This window comes from Nannospalax galili, unplaced genomic scaffold, assembly GCF_000622305.1.
Source record: "Nannospalax galili isolate Female #2095 unplaced genomic scaffold, S.galili_v1.0 scaffold761, whole genome shotgun sequence".
NCBI lineage: Eukaryota > Metazoa > Chordata > Mammalia > Rodentia > Spalacidae > Nannospalax > Nannospalax galili.
This window is the reverse complement of record NW_008346389.1, coordinates 498,784-519,993: the sequence shown is the minus strand read 5'-3', so window position 1 is coordinate 519,993 and position 21,210 is coordinate 498,784. Positions and strand designations below refer to the sequence as shown.

Genomic DNA, 21,210 nt, shown 5'->3' with positions numbered 1-21,210 from the left:
CGTCCCAGTGTCCACGGCCTGGTGGCAGGGCTGGACAATTCTGTCTCTGTCTGGCATAAATGTGAAATACACCCTTTCTTTACTGTGAAACACATGAACTCCTGTGAATCCTCTGGAATGCATGCCAGCCTTAAAACAATTCCTAAAGCTTTCCTCAGCTTTCAGCTTCTGAAGGAATCTGGTTAGCCAACAGGTTTTAGTTTACAAACACTGGATGGCTGAAAGGCAATTCAGAAGCAGCTCTATTTAGGAAAACGCAGAGGTACTTGACAACTGATACTGAAAAACAGAAGCTGTGGCTGAGAAGAGCCTTTGACCTGCAGGCGTTCCTCTAGCTCTCTGAGCGCTTTGTTTCCTCTCCAGTAGGACCCTCTTGTAGGCCAATGTCCAATATCCCCACTTTGGATCTGGCTAACATTCTGGTTTATCACATTCTTTCACATTCCACTCCAAAGGATTTGATCCACACTAGAAACCCATTCCCACAGCCACACCTAGCTTCTTGCCAGACTCCAGAATTGTCCTTCCTCAGAAATAATCAATACCAACCCACCCCCTCTAATCAGGACCTCCTATTCTCCTAAGCTTTCTCACTATTCAATTGCTGTTTCTCTCTCTCTCTCTCTCTCTCTCTCTCTGTTTCTCTCTCTCTCTCTTTCTCTCTCTCTCTCTCTCTCTCTCTCTCTCTCTCTCTCTCTCTCTCTCTGCCCTCCCTCTCACCCCCCCATGCACACATACATTTATTTACTTAGTTTGTATTTGGGGGGTGGTGCCTGTATGTGGAGGTCAGAGGACAACTTGCAGTTGTCAGTTTTCTCCTTCCACCACATGGATTCCAGGGATCAACTCAGGCTGTCAAGCTTGGTGGCAGGTGCTTTTACCCACTGACCCATCTTGCAGGCCCTCTCTCTTTTTTTGATCCAATATTTTCATTTCTTGCCCTTTAACTTCCAGAATTTGTTGGTCCCTAACTGAAGTGATTCTTCCCTTCCATACCCCAGTATGCTGAGTCAACTCTTCACAACCATCCTCAGCTCATTGGTCTCTGGTCCTAGAGGCTCACACACCAATCAGCTCACCTTGGACTAATCCTCTAATGTACCTTTCTTTGACACTTTTTCTCTATTCATGTTCTTTGAGAAATGGAGTCCCTTTTAAGATAAGCTACCTTGAATGGAAATTGATGTGAACTGTAATAAAAGCACCCAGCTAAAGAAGTAGAATTTAGGAGCAGCTTGCAATTTCCTCCAATTTCTCTCCTTGAGGATGATTTCATAGCTTCCTGACCCTGTTTCCTTGTCCATGCTTAGAGCTATGAAGCTTGTAACCTGCATTTCCTTTGCTTCCTCTAATTCTACCCTACAAATATGAATTGAGCAGATGTAAGAGACCATAAAATAAAAATTAATAAATTCTCAACTCAAACACTTGAAGTAACATGAATCAAAATGTTTTCAAATTTGCTCCAAAGTTGAATGAATGGTGACACTAACTCATGCTGCGGCACATGGTAAAGTCTCTAGTAAGTTAACCACACGTCTCCTTTGTCAGTATTTTATGAATCATACATTTCCTTCTGTGCTTGTTAACTGTAAGAGCCCAATCACTCACTATTCTGCTGGGTTTTAGCCATCTACCTTTATAATCCAAAATATTTCTGTATCCTATCACAATATAATAATGTAAGCATTTATTAAGCATGGGTGTGAAAAGCAGAGCTAAACACAGACTTCAGAATCAATTGCTTTGACATCAGAATAGAAGTGAATGAACCAAACTGTCAAACAGCTTCCCTGGTGTGCTGTGCTCTTAATGTGAAAACCAGCAATGTGAGAAATATCAGAAAGAATGCTGTAAATATGAAAAGCATGAATGGATAAAGATTTATGTGCTCCAAGAACACAGCTTACATGCTTTACATTTACACTTTGTCCTTTGAATTTTTCTAGTTTTTAATTAGGTACCTGTGCTGGTTACTTTTAACTTCAAGTTGCCACAACCTAGAACCACCTGGGAAGGGAATCTTAATGAGGCATTGTCTAGATCAGGTTGGTTTGTGGGTATGTCTATGGGGGATTGTCTTGATTGTTAATGGAGGTGGGAAGATCCTAAATGTAGACAGCAGCATTTCAGGGCTGAGTCCTGAACTGTGTGAGAGCGAAGAAGGCAAGCCGAGCCAGAGCCGGAGCAGGCCGCGTGGGTGCATTCGTTTCTCTCTGCACTTGATTGTGGGTGTGATGTGACTAGCTCCTTCAAGCTCCTGCAGCTGTAACTTCCCCACAATGATGACCATCACCTGGAACTGAAAGTCAAATAACCATTTCTTCTTTTATGTTGCTTTTGGACAGTAGTCAGTGTTTTATCACAGTCACAAAAATGGAGCTAGAACTTACAGCTTTCTTTTGCTTAAAGATAGATCCAAATCCAGTATAAACAAACAGATCTGAAATGTATTTTAAAATAATGTATTTGTTTCCTTGGGATTTTATTTTATTTATTATTTTTATTTTGTTTTGGTATATGAGTGTATTGCCTGCATGTATGTAAGTGCACCTCTGTGGTGCAATGCCCGTGGAGGTCAGAAGAAGGTGTTGGATCCCTTGGAACTGAAGTTACAGATGGTTGTTAGCAGCCAAGAGGGTCCTCTATAAGAGCAGTCAGTGTTCTTAACTGCTGAACCATCTCTCCAGTCCCAATTCCTTGGGATTTTCAATTTTTTTCTAATGTTTATTTGTTTGGGATGCAGGGACCTGTGCTATGGCATGTGGAGGTCAGAGGACAACCTGAGGGAGTCAAGTCTCTCCTTCCACCATATGGGTTCTAGAAATGAACTCTGGTTGTCAGGCTTGGTGGCAAGCACCCACTTAGCTATCTCATTAACCTTTTTTCTTTCAATTTGTGTATTGTATTTTTTCTAATTATAAATTATAATAGCCATTGCACTGGAAAAATTCTAGAAAGTATATAGATGAAGAAAATCACCTAAAATTTCACATTCAGTGGCCAATTTGACAGAATTTTGAAACCTCCAGGTTTTTAATTTTCTTTATATTTTCACAGTTTTGTACAATACACATATGATTTATGTTAATTTTTTTACTATCAATAAGGACTTATTAAGACACTAAGAACTATCCATGAGCATTGTAAGGACTATACAATATCTCCCGATGCACGTGTCATGTTTAATTAACATTCCTACTAATACTACACATTTAAGTTCTTTCAAAATTTTGCAATTAAAAATAATTCAGTGGCTAGCATATTGGTCACACATTCTACTCCCACTTTGAATTGTTTTACTTTGGAGAAATTTCCTTAAAGGAGAATTATTAGGTCAAACAGTATCCTAATATCAATTGACAAATTCCTTTCCAGGAAGATTAAAACAATTTATTCTCTGCCTAACAACAAATAAAAATTACCAGTCTCACTTCTTTTTTACCCTTTCTTACTATTTTTTTTAAAATATTGCCAATTTTATTAGAAAAAATTAATTTTAATTCAATTCTTACTTTTAAAAAATATTTTATTATTTTTATGTGTGTGTGTATTGCCTGCATGTAGATAAGTACACCCGTGTAGTGCAATGCCCGTGGAGGACAGAAGAGGCTGTCGGATCCCCTGGAACTGGAGTTACAGGCAGTTGTTAGCTGCCATGTGGGTGCTGGGATTCGAACCTGGGTCTTTTGTAAGAACAGCCAGTGTTCTTAACTGCTGAGCTGTCTCTCCAGCCCCACATTTCTTACTTTTAAGTTGGATCTTTCACCTCAATTTTTTTGGTTAATTATGGTTTCTAACTTCTAAACTGCTTATATGTGTTCTTTGCTCATTTATGTAGGATCTTTAACATTTTTCTTGCAATAAACATCAGTCCTATATGTATTAAATATAGCAATCCATAAATAATCATATTTGTTTCTATGGTTTGAGTATTATTTTTAGTAAGAAAAAAATAGTGAAAATGTAGCACATAATAAAGATGGTAACAAATTCTTCCTTAGTTAAATCGTTTACGCAACTTTTTCAAAATAAAACTTGTTTTTTTTTCTAATCATTCTTAGACTCTTAAATTCTGATAGAATGCAAAAATCCATTAGGGTTTTAGTTGTATTAAACTTATACATCTTGGGCTGGAGAGTTGGCTCAGTGGTTAAGAGCACTGATTGCTTCTGCAGAGGACCCAGTTTTGATTCTCAGCACCTACATGGCAGCTAACAACCATCTGGAACTCCAGTTCCAGGGATCTGATGCCCTCTTCTGACCTCTGCAGGTACTGCATGAGATGGGTGCACCTACTTACATGCAGGCAATACACTCATACATATAAAATAAAAATAATAAATAAAATATTAAAAACTTATTCGTTTTATTTATAATTCATTTCCACCAAGCCTAAAATGGTGACTCATGTATTTTATTTAAGATTCCCTACATCAGTTCTTTTCTTCCTCTTTCTCTCCTCTCTAGTTCTCTCTCTCTCTCTCTCTCTCTCTCTCTCTCTCTCTCCCCTCCCTCTCTCTCACAGCAAATAAATGAACAAACTTAACAGCTCCAGTCTCTCCTTGAGTTCCTCAGAGGTTGCAGTCAAGCAAGAGCTGGAATTAGAATTCAGCTTCAACTAAAATGGTCACCAAAGATGGCCCTTGAATCATAAGCCAAGCTCCTCTGTGTTCCTTCTCATGCATGCACCCCTCCCCACTTCCTCACATGATGCCTCATGGCTGCAAAAAGTGAGGTTGTTTTTCTTAAGGCAATTCCTACATTTGGTACAGGGTTCTTTCTGTCATGTTCTGCTGATCAAATACCTGACAGCCCAGATTCCAGAGAAATAGTCACCGCTTAATAGAAAGGAGCCTCTGTAAGTGGGATGGTCTGCCTTTAAGTTTGTGTTGCTGTAATCATTTATATGCTTCTCTCTTTTACAATTTACTAACTAGTTAGTGCTGTATGAAGGAAAGCTATTATCTTATTTATCCTAATTACTCTTCAGCTTAAAATTTTGGTTCTTCTAAGTGACACAATAGTAGCTTTTTCCTCTTCTTTATGAATAGTGAGATGTTTTATTTCCATCTCATATCTACTGTAGTGGTTAAGATGCCTAAGGGAAAGCTAATAGAAAACCACTATCTTTTGTTTCTGTTGTATAAATCAGTCTGTCTCTCTCTCTCTCTCTCTCTCTCTCCTCCCTCTCCCTCTCCCTCTCTCCCTCCATCTCTTCTCCCCCCACCCCCAATTCTTGAGCTCAACCAAGAGCCTTTTACAGGCTCCACAAATGCCTTACCACTGAGCTATGTCTCCAGTACTGTTGCCTAATTATTAAAATAGAAATATGCTCAAGCTATAAACTGGACTTAAAAAATCAATACACCATTTCTCAGAACTAAACTAAGTTCTATACTTCTGTGTACCCATATAATGAAAGTAAATAGAGAGTAGCTTCTTGTTCCACATAAGTTCAGGGTGGAGGCAGTAAGCAAGACAAATATGTCTTGGATACTGCAATATTTTCTCCCCTAAAATCCATAAATTTCCAGAAATAAATCACAGCCATAAAACATTCTATTGATTCTCTCAAGCAGCAAGTATCTCTAAATAAATATAAGACATCTTAAATCACAGCAATTTCTTTTCTTCCCAAGGTTGATTTACGTACTAGATATACTGAGTCATTTCAACTGTACAAGTAGGATTAGCATGTGATTCTTGTACTCACACGTGGTGGTAGATATTCCTTCTGTGGAGCATAATCTTCAGAATATGTTGTCAAAGCACACCTAGGAGGGGGAAGATAAAGAATGATTCCAGAAAGAAGATAATTTACATGAAACAAAGACATTTCAGGAAAGAATGATACTAATAAAATGGGAAAATCCACATGTTCCTAGGCCCTTTTTATAGTGTTTCCTATCCCCAGCAAGTACTATCTTCAATTATTTCTAGTTCTTCATAAGCCACTATGCTCCTGTACTAATACTTGTAGCTACCAAGTCCCACATCCTTATCCTAGGTGCTCTACATTCACGGGAATCTCTTTATCACCCCTTTTCTGCCTCTGAAACCCCATGACCCCATGTCCCACATCCTCTGCCAGCTGACAATTAAAGATATAGCAGAAGACACCTAGGTGGCTGACCACAGACTGTCCCAAGCTCCACAGATCACTAAACACACAAAAATGCTAGATGACTCATATACCCACACCAAGTGCATTAGCCTAGCCAAGCTCTAAAGGGTACCCCTGGGATGCTGGAAATGAACACACTGTACACATTACAATGGGAATCACAAAATCTGATGCCCTAAGCCTAGAGTGGGAAGTTTTAACTATAGATTAAGAAGTGATCTTAGGTTCCACCTGTCTTCCCATAAATGAGACCAGAGAAACTCCAGCTACCAGCCTAGAGAAAACTTATAAAAAGCTTTGGAGCTTTGGAGAAAAGTTTATTCTCCTACAGAAAATAAAGACTCGCTTCGATTTCTGGTAGTATTATAGGAGTAGACAGTCAGAGAAAATATTTTGTTTTTTTGGAAAGTAAGAATATTCAACAAGAATATCAAAATAACAAAATCCACCTCAAGCAGGTGCTAGCATTTAACCTGGTGGTAACCAGCGGCTCCCACCAGCTCTCACAGCATCACTCCTTGAATAGCAGTAGCAACACCTGGGAGCCTGAGAGTTATGAAGGCATCATCATCCTTGGGCTTTAGAGAGAGACTTCAGTAGATACCAACACCTACGGATGCCCAAGTTCCTTATGTAAGTTTGCAGCTACATATGGCTTGTGTACATCCTGCTATACACTATTAATCATCTTTAGATTACTTATGATACCTGACATAATGTTAATTCTGTATAAGTAGCTCTAAACACTACATGGTTTCAGGAATAATGGTAAGAAAAAAAGTCTGCACACATTCAGAAAAGAGTGATTTCCTTCCAAGCATTTTCAGTCCATGGTTGGTTGAGCCTGTATACCTGAAACCCATGAATGTTACTGCAGGTGGGTCCTGCCCCAGTTCTACTAATTAGAAACTCCAAGGGCAGAGTCCAGTATTCTATAGCTTAACAATCCCTCTATGTTATTCTGATACACACTTGAGTTTGACTGCTTGCTGATGAGTAAAACAACAGAAATTGGAAGTTCACAAGAGATGGAGGAAGGGAGAAAAGCCTTAAATGATGGAGGGCGAGAGTAGAACACACATGATATGAGGTAGAGGTGGGGGAATTACTTGGGGATTAAAAGTAAAGCAGAGATAAGGGTGGAAGGATGGGAAGGAGGAAGGGGTAGGGGTATAGTAACTAAAACTAATATGTATGAAAAAGTCTTATGGAAACCCACTGCTTTGTAGGCTAATTAAAAATATGTAAATTATAAAAAGAAGTTTGAGATAATAACCTGCAAAGGTGAACAACGCTTCCCGCAGAAGACATGGGCTGTTAAATGAAAACTTCAGTACCAGGTATGGTATATGAAGTTATTAGTCAGGGAGGCCCCAGAGGTCCCCCAAATAACACAATCTATTGTCACTGCTCTTGGTTTCCCTCTATAGCTAGGTGGTAAGATCCTGTTTCTGAAAACACAATATACTTTGGTTGAAGGCATAGAGAAATCAAGCTGTGACTGATCTGGATACTTTCTCCTTACTAGCTAGCTTTCATAATGTTGGAAAGTGTTATACAGGCCACTGGAGATGGGGTTCTGTATGGAAAGAGCCATCAGTGGACTTGCCAGTGGTGGATTCTACATGCTACAGTATAGACCTGCCAGGCAAGATGCGCTCACTGGTGTAATAGTTTCATAACTATTATGGGGATAACGAATCTCTTTCTGATTGGATATGAGACCTGTTCCACAAGAGGAAGTTCATGCCTAGCACTGTAAACCTGGTCAGAATCCTATGGCTAGGAAAGCCCTAGGCACCATGGAAGAGCCCACTACTGTTGCTTTCCTAAATGGGCATGTTGTCAAGCTACCTATTACCCTGTAAATATTTATATTTACATCCATAGATTAGTGCTGCTCTCAGCCTTGGTCAGAGAACCTTGGTCAGGCTCAGGGAACACATGGAAGAAGGAGCAGAAGAATGTAAGAAATGGGGGAAGAAGAGGAGTACTCTGCAATGCTGTCTTCTGAACTTGATGACATGGTCACTGCACTCATGAGCTCACCCTAGGTGCTGGGGGAGGAGAGTCATTTTTTTTTCTTTGAAAGTGTTGCCACTGGTAGGTTGCCCATGCTCCAGATGAAGAAGGAGGAGGAGGAGGAGGAGGAGGAGGACGAGGACGAGGAGGACGAGGAGGACGAGGAGGACGAGGAGGAGGAGGACGAGGAGGAAGAGGCAGGGGGAGGGGAGGAAGAGGGGGAAGGGGAGGGGGAGGGAAAGGAAGAAAAAGAGGAATAGGAAGTTGTGGAAGAGGAAAAAGAAGAGGAGGAGGATGGGGAGGAAGGAGAAAGGCAGAGGGGGAGGAAGACATGAAGGTGGAAGGGAGAAGTATTGGGGGGCATTCAGGGGAAGTTGGAGGGGGGGTTTGGATTGAATATGATCAAGATACATGTATACATATATGAAACTGCAAATAAATAAATATTCTAAAAAGAATTGGAAGTTCAACTTTCAAACCAGCAAATGAGGGACAGAGAGAAAAGGAAAGAGAAATAAAGAGGGTGGTCAACTTATAGGAAGGAAAGGAAAATGAGTAGAAAAAAATCAGCAACCACAATAAAAGTAAAGGATTTAAACTTAGTGAAAGGAATTTTTGTCCTTAAATATCAAACTATTTCTTAAATGTTCATCTATATGCTTTAATATTTAGCATAAAATTATTTTCAAAGAAAGTTTGAAAGTAAAAATATATAAATATGCTTAATTTAAATATATATACAAATATTAACCAAGAAGAATTTTCTTAAAGTAATAGCACACGTAAAAGACCCTAAATAAAAAACACTAGTTATAGAGATAATTACCCATAATTAAAGGAACAAGTCACCAAAAATACATAAAACAATTCTAAATCAACAAACCTAACAAAGTATAAAATATGTAAGGATCCCAAAGATGAAATGACAAATCTATAGTCAAAACGAAAGATTATAAAGCATTCCTTCACCTTTGGCTCCTTAAATAAAATCTACATATATCCTCCAAAGCTGTGTACGTCAAAAGTAAAGGAAATTAAATCGCACCTTGCCCCTAAGGTGAACATAAAGGAGCACAGAAAATACAACTGCTAATAGAATTCATAGATGTCCCTGCACAAACACCAAGTCAAAATGGAGTTACCCGTGCTGAAATCCATGCCAGAACTAAGGAGCTTTATTGGGGAAAGCTGCTGTTAAGGTGGACTCCTTTCTCAGCAGGGTCTTCCTGCTCTCTGCCTGCCTTATCTGGAAAGTGCCTCCAAGCACGGATGCCTGGCCTTATTTGGAACATGATCTTTGGCATAGTTTCCTGCAATAAAACTGCCCCCAGGTTTTTTTCTATATAATAATTAGGCATTGCCCTATAGCCAGATGATAGGATCCACCTACCACATGTAAATAAAGCATACTATGAGCACCTATCAGCTGAAGCTTTGGCTGCTACCTCCACACTATATTTTCCCTGACACCCACTGAATAAACGGAGCTGTATCACTGAATCTGACTCCTCGGAACGTTTTTTCCATCTGTGCTCACTGGCCGTCCTGACCCCTTTTGTTGCTTCTGCTCCCTTTATTCTTGTGGGTTGGTGGCCAACGGCCCATGAGGGGAGGGAGAGACCCACAGAGCTTATCTGATTTTTCAAGAAATGAAAAATATCCACTACACTTTGAGTCCCCTACAGCCTGAGCAACTCCAATTTCTCCAACCCCACACCCTGTTCCCCTTCTAGCCTTGGGCACAGGGCCACTTTTACTCATTGTGCCCCAGATCTCTGAACTACACTGGAGACTAGCCTTCTTCCCTGCCTAGTTTTATAGTCCCTTCACAGGCTATCCCCAACCTCACCTTGCCTTGGATTCCTGAGACCAGCCTTCTACCCTTTCCACCCACTACCCTGACGTGCCTACTACTGACACCAGCCTAATACTCTGCAAGAACCTGAAGCACACAACAACTAACCTGTCATAGCTGACCAAAAAGCAACCCAGCTACATCAACAATATAAACAGAACCAAAGCTAAGACAGAGAAAGAATAGAATTTTCTATTAAACACACAACCAGCAAAAGACATCAATATGCCCAAATGGCATATGCAAAAACACACATAATATGAAAAACCAAGAGAATATATCCCCAACAAAATCCATCAGTCCTACAGATATATACTACAATGAGAATCACCGTGATGTGATGAAGAATTTAAGAGAACAATTATAAACATGATCAAAGAACTTAAAGAAAACACAGACAAACAACTCAAAGAATTCAAAGAAGATAGGCATAAATTTGTAATGGAAGCTCAAGAATATACAAATATGTGGCTTAATAAAATACCAAAAACAATTCAGGACTTGAAAAGTGAATTCACAAAAGAGATAGAAAAATTGAAGAAAACCTAAACTGAAATGAACACAAAATTGAAAAACTCAATAAGCCAATTGGAAACAACAGGAGAAAGCCTCACAAGCAGAATAAATGAAACAGAAAACAGAATATCAAGACTGGATGACAAAGTTGAAGATCTGGAATTCTTAAGCAAAGACTATGTAAAAATTTTAAAAACATAGGAATGGACTACACAGAAAATGTGGGACAACATGGAAAGACCAAATCTATGCCTCATACATACAGGAAGGAGAAAAATCTCAGGCCAATGGCATTGACCAGCTCTTCAACGAGATACAAGAAAACTTCCCTAAATTAAGGAAAGACTTACCTATTCAGATTCAAGAAGCATATAGAACACCAATTAGACATGACCAGAACAAAAACTCTTCACAGCATATCACAGTAAAAACATTGAATGTACAGAACAGAGATGGTATTAAAAGCTTCTAGAGAGAAACAAGTTACATATAAAGGAAACTTCATTGGAATTACAGCTGACTTTTCAATGCAAACTATGAAAGCCAGAAGAGCTTGGACAAAGTATTCCCAGTTCTAAATGACCATGGATGCCAACCCCAAATACTTTATCCAGCAAAACTATCTATTTTAGTTGAAGGGGAATAGAAAATTTTCCATGACACAAAAAGGCTGAAAGAATTCATGTCCACAAAACCAACCCTACAGAGAATACTCAAAGCAATACAAAGGACCAAAGATAGGAATGAGTATACCCAAAAGGTTACAGAAAGAGAACAAAGGAAGGTATAGTTACAGAAACTGAAAATAGGACCAAGAACACAAACCAATTAAAACAACAGTAACCAATACACATCTTTCAATAATAACTTTAAATATCAATAGCTTCAACTCTCCAGTCAAAAGGCACAGTGGAATGGATTAAGAAATAAAATCCTTTTGTTGTTGTTGTTGTTGTCTTCAAGAAACTCATCTCAGCTTCAAGAATAACACTACCTTAGGGTAAAAGGATGGAAAAAATATTCCAAGCAAATAGCAGCAAGCAATTTTAATATCTGATAAAATAGACTTCAAATTAAAACTAATCAGAAGAAATAAAGAGGGTTACTTCATTCTAATCAAAGGAACAATTGACCAAGAATATATTACATCCATGAACATATATGCACCAAACTCTGGTGCACCAAACTTCATTAATGAAAATGTGGCACATCTACTTAATGGAGTTCTACTCAGCAGTTAGAAAAGATGAAAGTATGAAATTTGCACGTAAAGGGTTGTTGGAACTAGAGACTGTTATACTAAGTGAAGTAACACAAACGCAGAAAAGCAAGTGACATATGTTCTCCCTCATTTGCAGATCATAACAGCAATCCCTTATATGTAAGTATATATCCTGATGTAACAGCTGGAGCCAGGAAACTAGAAAAGGAACACGGAGGTAAAGGGAAAGAAAGAGCCCGAAAAAGGGAAATATTGGGGAACAGGTGTGGAGGGATGGGAGTGTTCGGCTGGGGGGAGGACATACAGGGGACCATGGGGGTTGGGAAGGAGGGATCGCAGGGAGGTTGAATGAGGGAAAGAGAGGAGAGATGAATGGATCATAGGTAGCATGGGAAGACAGGAGGGAAGCCCCTGAGAAATGCACATAAGGTGTATGAAGATTAGTGCATATGTATACCTGGGGACTGTACGGCAAGGAACACAGTGCCAGACAGGAGAGACCTCCCTTTGAGTGGTTAATCAGAGTCATCTAAGAGACTCCTAAAATAACAGAGGCTATTGTGGGAGCCTTTGGTTATCTCCCAGAACTCAAAGGTAAGACCCTACTGCTGAAGACAAGTCATAATTCAGACTCAGGGCTTGGAGCAATGGAGCAGGGACTGAACTGGAAGTCAGTTTTCATTGAAGACTAACTCTCATAGTTCTAGAGGATACCATGCAAGCTGCTAAGGGAGAAAATCAATCAATGATTCAACCCAGGCCTAAAGCTGAATAAACATAATGACTTGCACAGCAAACTACCTCTACTGATGCAGTAGCGGCAGTTTTACCTTGGGGGTAACCAACAGCTATCTAATTGGCCTTAAAGTCTACTCAATGAGAGTGAGCTCATGGGTGGCACTGTAATTATAACCAAATATATATGACTGGAGAGGTCATAGATCCTAGAGAAAACCTTGTCTCTGACATATCTCTAGACAAATGAAATTTCTTACCATATGCTAAATATGGATTTAAATTTACAGACAAGTATACAGTACACCATTCATCAAAGAAGTTTCTTTTTGCAACAAACGGAGGCTACTGCAGCATTCCACAACTGGTCACATACAGAGAATATACATCTGAGAGATGCCCAGCCCTAGGTGAATATCTACCGTGAAACCTCAACACCTAAAGCTCATGGAACATAGTGGAGCAGGGGTAGGGAGAACATTGGTGCATCTTTCACCAGCAAAGCTTGCTCCCTTATACAACAGAGTGTGATGCACACAGAAGGCCACAACTGGCTAAGTTTTAGAGAATAAGAGACCGTAGAGTGTGTGTCCTTGAATAGGACTCTATATTAAACCTCACCCACCCACAGCTCAGGGACCATTTTGGAAGAGGAGGGCAGAAAGATTGTAAGAGTCAGGATTGGTCCATGAACATAGGGAAACAGAGCACAAGTCTTCTGCCAACACAATCAGACAAGGGTCCAATGCGGTGTTAAGGAAATGGGCAGTGGGCTGGCCCTAGCCTGAGAATTGTTGGAGACTGATTGCTGCTGGGAGCAAGAGAGTAGACCTTCCTTAAGATCTCCAGATAGGCTGAATAGACTCCAGTAGATGAACTTGCACTGAAGGACATCCAGGTAAAATGCTTGACCAGATGGAACTTAACATGTATGGCAGAATACATGGGGGGGGGGCAATGGGAGCATGGAGAGGGGAAGGGGTCTTAATGTGATTAAAAACTGTTGTATGAAATGTAAAAAGCTCAGTAAAAAATATTTTTAAAAAGAAATGAAAAAAAAATCCCCAGAAAAAAGACATTACCCCCCCCAACAGTTTCAATCTTTACAATGAAAAACAACTTGGAAACAACCAATTCAGTGCCTGTTTCTGCTTTCTTCCATCTTCTGTGTCTATAAAACCAACCGTCTCTGCTTAGCTCACCAGAACACTCACTTTGTTTTATATTATAGATGGGGTGTCTTCTGATTCTAGACTTGCAAATAAAAGCCGATTGGGATCCTTAAATTTTTATTTTTTGACACTACAAGCTTCAATTTATATGTAGATGGGATTTTTAAAAATCCAGTGAATACAGTCAGCTCAAATCACACACTGTACTGGAGTCAGGGAGGGTGCGGGGGAGGAGAGAAGATAGCAGGTGCCTGTGGGGGAACATCAACTCCAGAAAGAGCATCCTTCCCTACTGGGGGAAGATATAGCAATCAGAGGGTTTGAACTGTGGTCTCAAAGCATGGAGGAGCAGAATGACAGTTTGGGGAAGGCATTGCTTCTGGAAAGGAGGGTGGCAACTAAAAAGGTAAAGAAAACTAAAAGAAGCAAACATCAGAAATTAAGGATCCTAGAGCTGTAAGGTAGTAGTAGTAGTACATCAATATCAGCCAACCTCCCACTTCTCGCCCCCACCCCGTGTCCTTAATTAAACATAACTTCAGTGTTCCAACAGAAGATGGCACTCTTGAACTAACAGTGAGCAAATGCCCCATTTTCTCATTGCCCTGGGTGAAATTGCTTAAGGAGGATTACCTGTGATTGCTGCCAGTCCAGGAAAATCCAACATAATAAAAATAAGCAGAAATGGGAACATTACTAGAAGAACAATAAATGATAATCAAAATTAAGCTCATGAATGTCCTGTCCTCTAGAAAGATTTCCAACTAGTGACAGAAGCCCTCCATCAGCCTTTCTATTTAAAGACAAGCCTGGTGCACACCTATTTAATCCCAGCACCTAGAAGATAGAAGCAGGTAGATATCTGTGAATTCCAACCCAGCCTGGTCTACATAGCAAGTTTGGGGTCAGCCAGGACTATATAGGGAGACCCTATCTCAAAACTCAAAACATAAAAAATAAAAACCAAAACACACACTGCAGAGGCTAGAAAACTCAATAAAAATAGCCTAAATGCCACAATTAGAATCAAGACATAAAATTTTATTTTCCAGCATTGAAAAGATCATCTACATTGAAAAATCCAAGAGAGGGGCTGGAGAGATGGATCAGTGGTTAACAGTAACTCCAGTTCCATGGGATCTGATGCCCTCTTCTGACCTTTTCAGGTACTGCATGACATGGATACATGCAATCCATACATTCACACACAAAGTAAATAATTATAAAATATTTTTTAAATAAATAAATAAAAACCCAAGGGAATCCACAGAACCTACTAAGCAAATAAGTTCCATCAAGGTTGTTGGATACAAGATCATTAAACAAAGTAGCACACCCAAATTCCAGCAACAAGAAATGGCAAAACGTAAGTAAAGCAGAAAATATCATTCATAATAGTAATACAATCTCTCAGTTTCCATAACAATACATACAACTGAGGACACGAGATATAAAATTATAAAATTTTGTCAAAGGGCATAGAATAATTCCTTTATTTATGAATGAGATGGATCACTATGATGATGGTCATTATTCCATCGAACTGATTTAATGCTTCAAGGTAACGTGACAAAAATCCTAATAGTCATAGAAATTCATAAAATGCCAAGTGGAATTGTGAGGACTTTGGAAAAGAAGAATGAAATAATGAAGCTTACTCCCCAAGATTAGCATAAAGTCCTACTATTGCTGCAGGAATACCAAATAAACCAATGGACTAGACTATTCAGCTCAGAAATAAACCAGTTTAAAAGTGAGTATTTAGTGATGAGGGAAATGGTTTTTATGAGGAAAAGGAGGGTCAAATGTTGTTGGAACAACTAACTTGTCATAAAATGTTCCATGTAATGCATTGGTATGACATATATAACTTCTAAGACTTTACAGTTTGACATTTCATATTATAGGCCTTGATTAAAATGACTTGAAATTTCTTCTGGCCACTGAGATGTCATAAAGAAAGTTACAAGAAAAGTTAAAGGATAGTCAGGTTAGGTACTGAGTATTTAATTAGCCGTCTGTCAGGGGGTCTTCTTGAAAACCTCATGGAGTAGAGTACAATAAAGAGATGGCAGAGTCACTCATCCTCAAAGATTAAATGGTGATCAAACACCAAAAAAATTAATCAAATTAAAGTTAAAGTAGATATTTGTCATGTTTTACCAATACAGAATTATTACCCAGAATAAAGTCTTCAATACTCTTTTTTAAAAAAATTTCATTATTTTTATTTTAGTGTACAAGTGTATTGCCTGCATGTGTGTAAGTGCACCTGTGTCGTGCAGTGCCCATGGAGGTCAGAAGAGGGCATCAGATCCCCTGGACCTTGAGTTACAGATGGCTGTTAGCCACCATGTGGGTGCTGTGAATTGAACCCGGGTCCTCTGTGAAAGCAGTAGGTGATCTTAACCGCTGAACCATCTCTCCAGCTCAAGTTTTCAATACTCTTGTAAATTAATGACAGGAACTAGAAGGTTACACATAGGCAATTTTTTACAAAAGAAATCTGAATGCCAAATTGCTATTGGAAAATAAATTCAGACATAAATCCAGGAATTAGTGAAATGTAAAGTAAAACAACAATAGAGTCCCATTTCATCTCCTTTAGATTATTAATTTAAAGCCTATAATGTTTATGAAGCAGTATCTTGCAAAAATGGACTGCATATCACTTATTCGTACTGGGAATGCTGTTAACCAGTGGTTATAAATAGATCTGTCAGGTTCTGGCAGAAAAGCTGCAGCCCATCAGTGGCAGTGCACTAATCAGATTCACTGCCAACCAACAGCGACTTTAAGTTACGATCGGAACCATGTGGCTCTGCTCTGTCTCTCCTTCCCAACCCAGAGCTAATAGGTCCATAGGTCAGAATCAGGCCCCCACTGTTAGGAATCTCGTTTGGGATTTCCCTTCTTGATAGAAATGGCTGGAAAAGGGCCAGTCACTCCTCTGGGACAGGAGCCATAGGATGTAACTAACCTTATGGAAGAAGACAGCCTGGTAGAGAATCATGGAGGACTTGAGTCCTGACTGCAGTCTCCCCAAAAGACCTTCCAACTGTGGCTTGAGGTTCTTCAGGACTCTTTTAATAAACTTGCTCTTTGTCCAAGATGACTTTGTGTCTCTATCACCTACAACTTCAAGAGTCCTATTCCAAACAGGCAGAGTCCAAGTCCATTCATCATCGTAATCAAAGAACCAATTCCTCTTGCTCTGAGTTCAAACACTGAATAACATTCTGACCATAAACTGGCTTGCCATATGGTTTTTACAGAGAGAGACTGCTTTCATTGAGCTGACACAACTGTCTGGTGTACTTGAAATTTTTATTTCTTGTTATAAATTAACTAATTAGAATTTTGGCTTTTCTTACTAGTTTAATGAGTGCAAGTCAGTCTCCATGAGTCACATAAATACTGAAGCACAGATAAAATAGTCTTTCTGGAAATGTAAAACTGAGAACCAGATGCTGCTACATTCACCAGGACAATGCTATACTATCAGGAAGACTGGAAGTTAGACAGCTGGCTTTTATCCAGTACCACCCATAATTTGCTACACATACCCTCACTGACCTTTAACAGGTACAGTCATGAGGCACATTGCAAGGGGGAGAATAACTAACGGTGTTTTTTAAGAGGAGAAAATCTGCTGTTGAAGACATCATTAGAGCCCCAGCATCCGTTACAATACCCAAACCCTCACTAACACCAGAAGTGATGTGTGGATGGGTGGCAAGATGGCACACCCAATCCACAGTTTCCATAGCCTTCGAAAAATTAAAGTTTAAGGGTTTCATTGTTTCTGTTTTGTCTGCAGCAAGGGAAGGTATTTTCACACCTCGTTTCCAGCAGCCAGAACAGTGTATGGCATACTTACCTTATCACATGACCCCATCTGAATGTGAGTGACTCAAAGAAACAAGGAATTGATTTAAAATTCATCTCATCACCACAGCAATAGAAGCATCCATTTAAGACAAGTGTAGCCAGAGACAGCCAAGTCTCCATATTACTGGCAGAAGAGGAAAGGCCTTGATTGCTCTAGAAAATTATGTTCCATTCTTAACAGTAACCACCATTTTGCAGAAATCACATATTGATCTAGGTGCAATGATACAAGCCTGCACTCCTAGAGGATGAGGAGGCTAAGGTCATTCTCAGCTACATGGCAAGTTGGAGGCTAGCTTGAGTTACATGAGACACGGGCTCATGCCTCCCCCAACACATACACACCGCCAATCTTTTGTTGATCTGATATGAATGAATATTCCTGCCATTTCTTCCTAATTCTATCTTCTAAATAAGTTAGACAGAATCTATCCACTTTTCTGTGGGGATGACTTACAATATGGACAGAATCAGGACTAATAAATTTTACTCAACCTTTCACCAAAAAGTTTCTGATTCTAATGCAAACAAGCTCACTGAACCATGTGCTCTTGTGACCACCACTCTGAGCCCCACTTTGCCCTGGACCCAAGATAGTGAATGGATGAGGGTGTGCTTGAATTAGCATATCAAAGCTCTAGAAGGAATGTCTTCAGATCCATATCTTTATTGGAAGCAGTGAGAATTGAGAAGCATGCTTGACCTCCTGTGTATGAGATATTTAAGGTCTAGGGATCAAAGAGCAAGATTCTTTGACAAGGGTGATCCAAGCTTGTAGATTCTCAATTGATGCTGGAGATACACGGTGGCACACGCCTTTAATCCCAGCACTCAGGAGGCAGAGGCAGGCGGATCTCTGTGAGTTCAAGGCCAGCCTGGTCTACATAGTGAGTTCCAGGACAGCTGGAGCTACAGGGAAACCCTGTCTCAAAAAGACCAAAAAAAAAAAAAAAAAAGTACAAGTGAAGTCAGCTTGGGAGCACAGTTCCACGAGAGATCTGAACGAACAAAGTCTGAGAGCTTGGGATCACTCAGCTATGAAAACATAACACTAAGAGTCAGGCTGACTCTTCATTCAGGCACAGCTGTAATGTGGCTTAGAAACACCACTCTTCTACAGCTGCAGAATGGAAACCTGCATTTTAGAATTCACCTTCCAAAACGTTAACAAGTACTTGATGGAGAGCAAAGATAAATCACAGGGCACTTTAAATCTACTGTTAATCATGGTCTAAACTGAATGCTTACTAAAATCCCTAACAGCTTTGCAAGCCATCCTCCCCTCCTATCAAGAACACAGAAATGTGACCCAAAATTTCTTCTTTCTGTCATCCTTAAGCAATTCTGAGGCCTTCAGAAAGTCATTTAAACATTTTGTATCTTACCTCTTCCCATTCATGTTTCTTCTTTAAATAATTATGGAATAGATGGGTGGATTAATTAATAGGGAATCAGAATCCTTGATCATTTCTGTGTTTTGATCCTTCCCTTGTATTACCAAGAACATATCATCTCAAATGATCTTATTGGACTGTTAGTGAGAACAGAATGCAGATAAAAGTATTCAGAAGCACTTCAAAGGACATTTAAGCCTGAAACATGACCAATGTATTGATTAATGAAACATTCTGCCATCAAATGGACTAGACAAGATAAAAACCAAGCTCTGGTGCTTCCTAGGTCCTTCACTTACATTTGGGAAGTTGCTATCTCTCTCTGAGTCTTTTTTAATGATGACTGTTGCAGCATCTGTCTATGACTTCCTCATGATAAGTAGTAAGGTATACTGTAGTGATACTGGATAGGTACTGGAAGGGCACAGTTCTTTTAACGTGCGTGTGTGTGTGTGTGTGTATGTGTGTGTGTGTATGTGTGTGTGTGTGTGTGTGTGTGTGTTATGGAGGCCAGAAGTCAAAGTCAGGCATCTTCATCTATCTCTCCTTGCCTTACTTTTTGAGATAGTGCTTCTCACTAAACCTGGAGATAACTAATTCATCAAGACTAGCTGGCCAGCAAGCTCCAGAGGTCCACCGGTCTCTGCCTCTCCAGCACTAGGATTACAGGTGTATGCCTCCACGCCTGACTTCATGTATGGTCTGGGGATCTGAACTCAGGACCTCATACTCGTGTGGCAAGCAGTTTATTAACCTTTTTAAATGGGTATTCAGCTTTAAGGTAAAAAATGGATGAAAATGATAAGACTGGAACCAGGGGAACCAGCTTTGATTACTGTTGCTGGTAACTGGAGCTGGATCTGTCTGGGCCAGTCTGAGTCACCTGCTCACTGATACTGCCTCGGTGAATGGCCTCATCTTCCTCCAGCTGCCCAAGGTGGAATCCTAGGCATAAACATAAAGTCTTCTTTACCCCCATAACTAACCATTGAACCAGAAGATGTCCATTCTTTTTTAATGCATCTAAAATCTGTACCCTTCTCTCCTTCCACTCTGTCATCGCTTAAGGTCAGGCTCTTATTTTATCCTGCCTTGATGAGTTCAAGAGTCTCCTGACTGGTGCCTCAGCTGCTTACCAGTTTTGTGCTTTTTAAAACATAATATGCTGGTTTCTACTCCATGTTTGGAAACTTCATATCACCAACATGATCAGTTCCAAATTCCTCCATAGCTTTCAGGCCCTGTTTGTTTGACCTCGACATCTCTCTCCAAACCTCAGCCGTCATGAGTGCAAACTAACTGCAACACTGGCTCTGCCCTCCCTGCCTTTCTGTGTCCTATACTCTCAGCTGAGAGTGTCCTTTTCTCCTTTTGAGCTAGCTGCTGATTCAGCTCAGATAACACTTCAAACTGAAAGCCTTTCCGAACCTCCCAAATCTGAGTTATAGCCCCATCTCCCCTGTACCCTGTGTTCACCCCTAGCACACAGCAGCTTTCAGACCCGTCCATTCAACAGGATCCCAACGTCTCTCCTCCCTTTCTCACAGTTTTGTGGCCTAGGTGGCCTGCCAAAGTCTACACATGAGGTGTAGGATGAAGATCTTGGGAGGGCTTCCTTTCACCTTTTTGTTTTTTCTCTTCTTTTCTGGGGAATATTGCTGTTTGTAGACTTAGGAACCATCCTGAGACTTTAAAAAGATGAAAACTACTTAATGCTGAATCCCTTATAAGATTGTTTATGTGCCATGTCGGTCTTGGACTCGCTGCCCTTATGGTTCACGCAAGGTGGCCAAATAAATCCCTTAATTATTCCAGATATTACCAGTTAAGTTTTCTATTATTGTTAGCTAAGCATATTTCTTGCCAATACACAAATGTTGAATATTTTCCTGTCTCACTTGTCAGACAAATGAGCCTGTGGCTTTGTCTCTATACTCCCAATATCAAACTTTCCTGGTACACAGTAGGCACTCAACAAATGGTTATCTTGGAAAAATTAATTTATTTATATGGGACATAAATATAATTTCCTCAAGCCTGATAAATTTTAGAAGGCATTTGAAAGCGTAATGTAAGGCTTCAAGAGCAAGACCGGTAATACTGGCTCATCGCTGATGTGCATGGGACACAAGGAAAGTCAGGCGTGTATAAATGCCACAATTGTGATGTTTTGAAAATCTTTGCCACACATGTTGGTTTTTTTGTTGCCACTGGTTTAGTAAATATTGTATACATTTATGTATACGATATGATGTTTTAATATGCAAAAACATTAT

At 39.8% G+C, this 21,210-nt stretch overlaps 1 protein-coding gene across 3 annotated transcripts in view; it reads right to left on the bottom strand.

The window, feature by feature from the left end:
- The window catches only part of CUNH9orf135 (chromosome unknown C9orf135 homolog), a 112,974-nt gene that overhangs the window by 12,444 nt on the left and 79,320 nt on the right, over positions 1–21,210 (bottom strand). Inside the window, exons 6-7 of one of the 3 annotated variants that reach the window (XM_029568147.1) lie at positions 5,717–5,777; positions 1,900–2,302 (exon numbers count right to left, since the gene is read on the bottom strand). In XM_029568147.1, coding sequence (XP_029424007.1) covers positions 2,045–2,302; positions 5,717–5,777 — 319 coding nt within the window. In that variant the 3' untranslated portion in view covers positions 1,900–2,044. Of the gene's footprint in view, positions 1–1,899; positions 2,303–5,716; positions 5,778–21,210 lie in introns of those variants that run through there. The other 2 variants (XM_029568148.1, XM_029568149.1) reach the window with 2 other exon arrangements.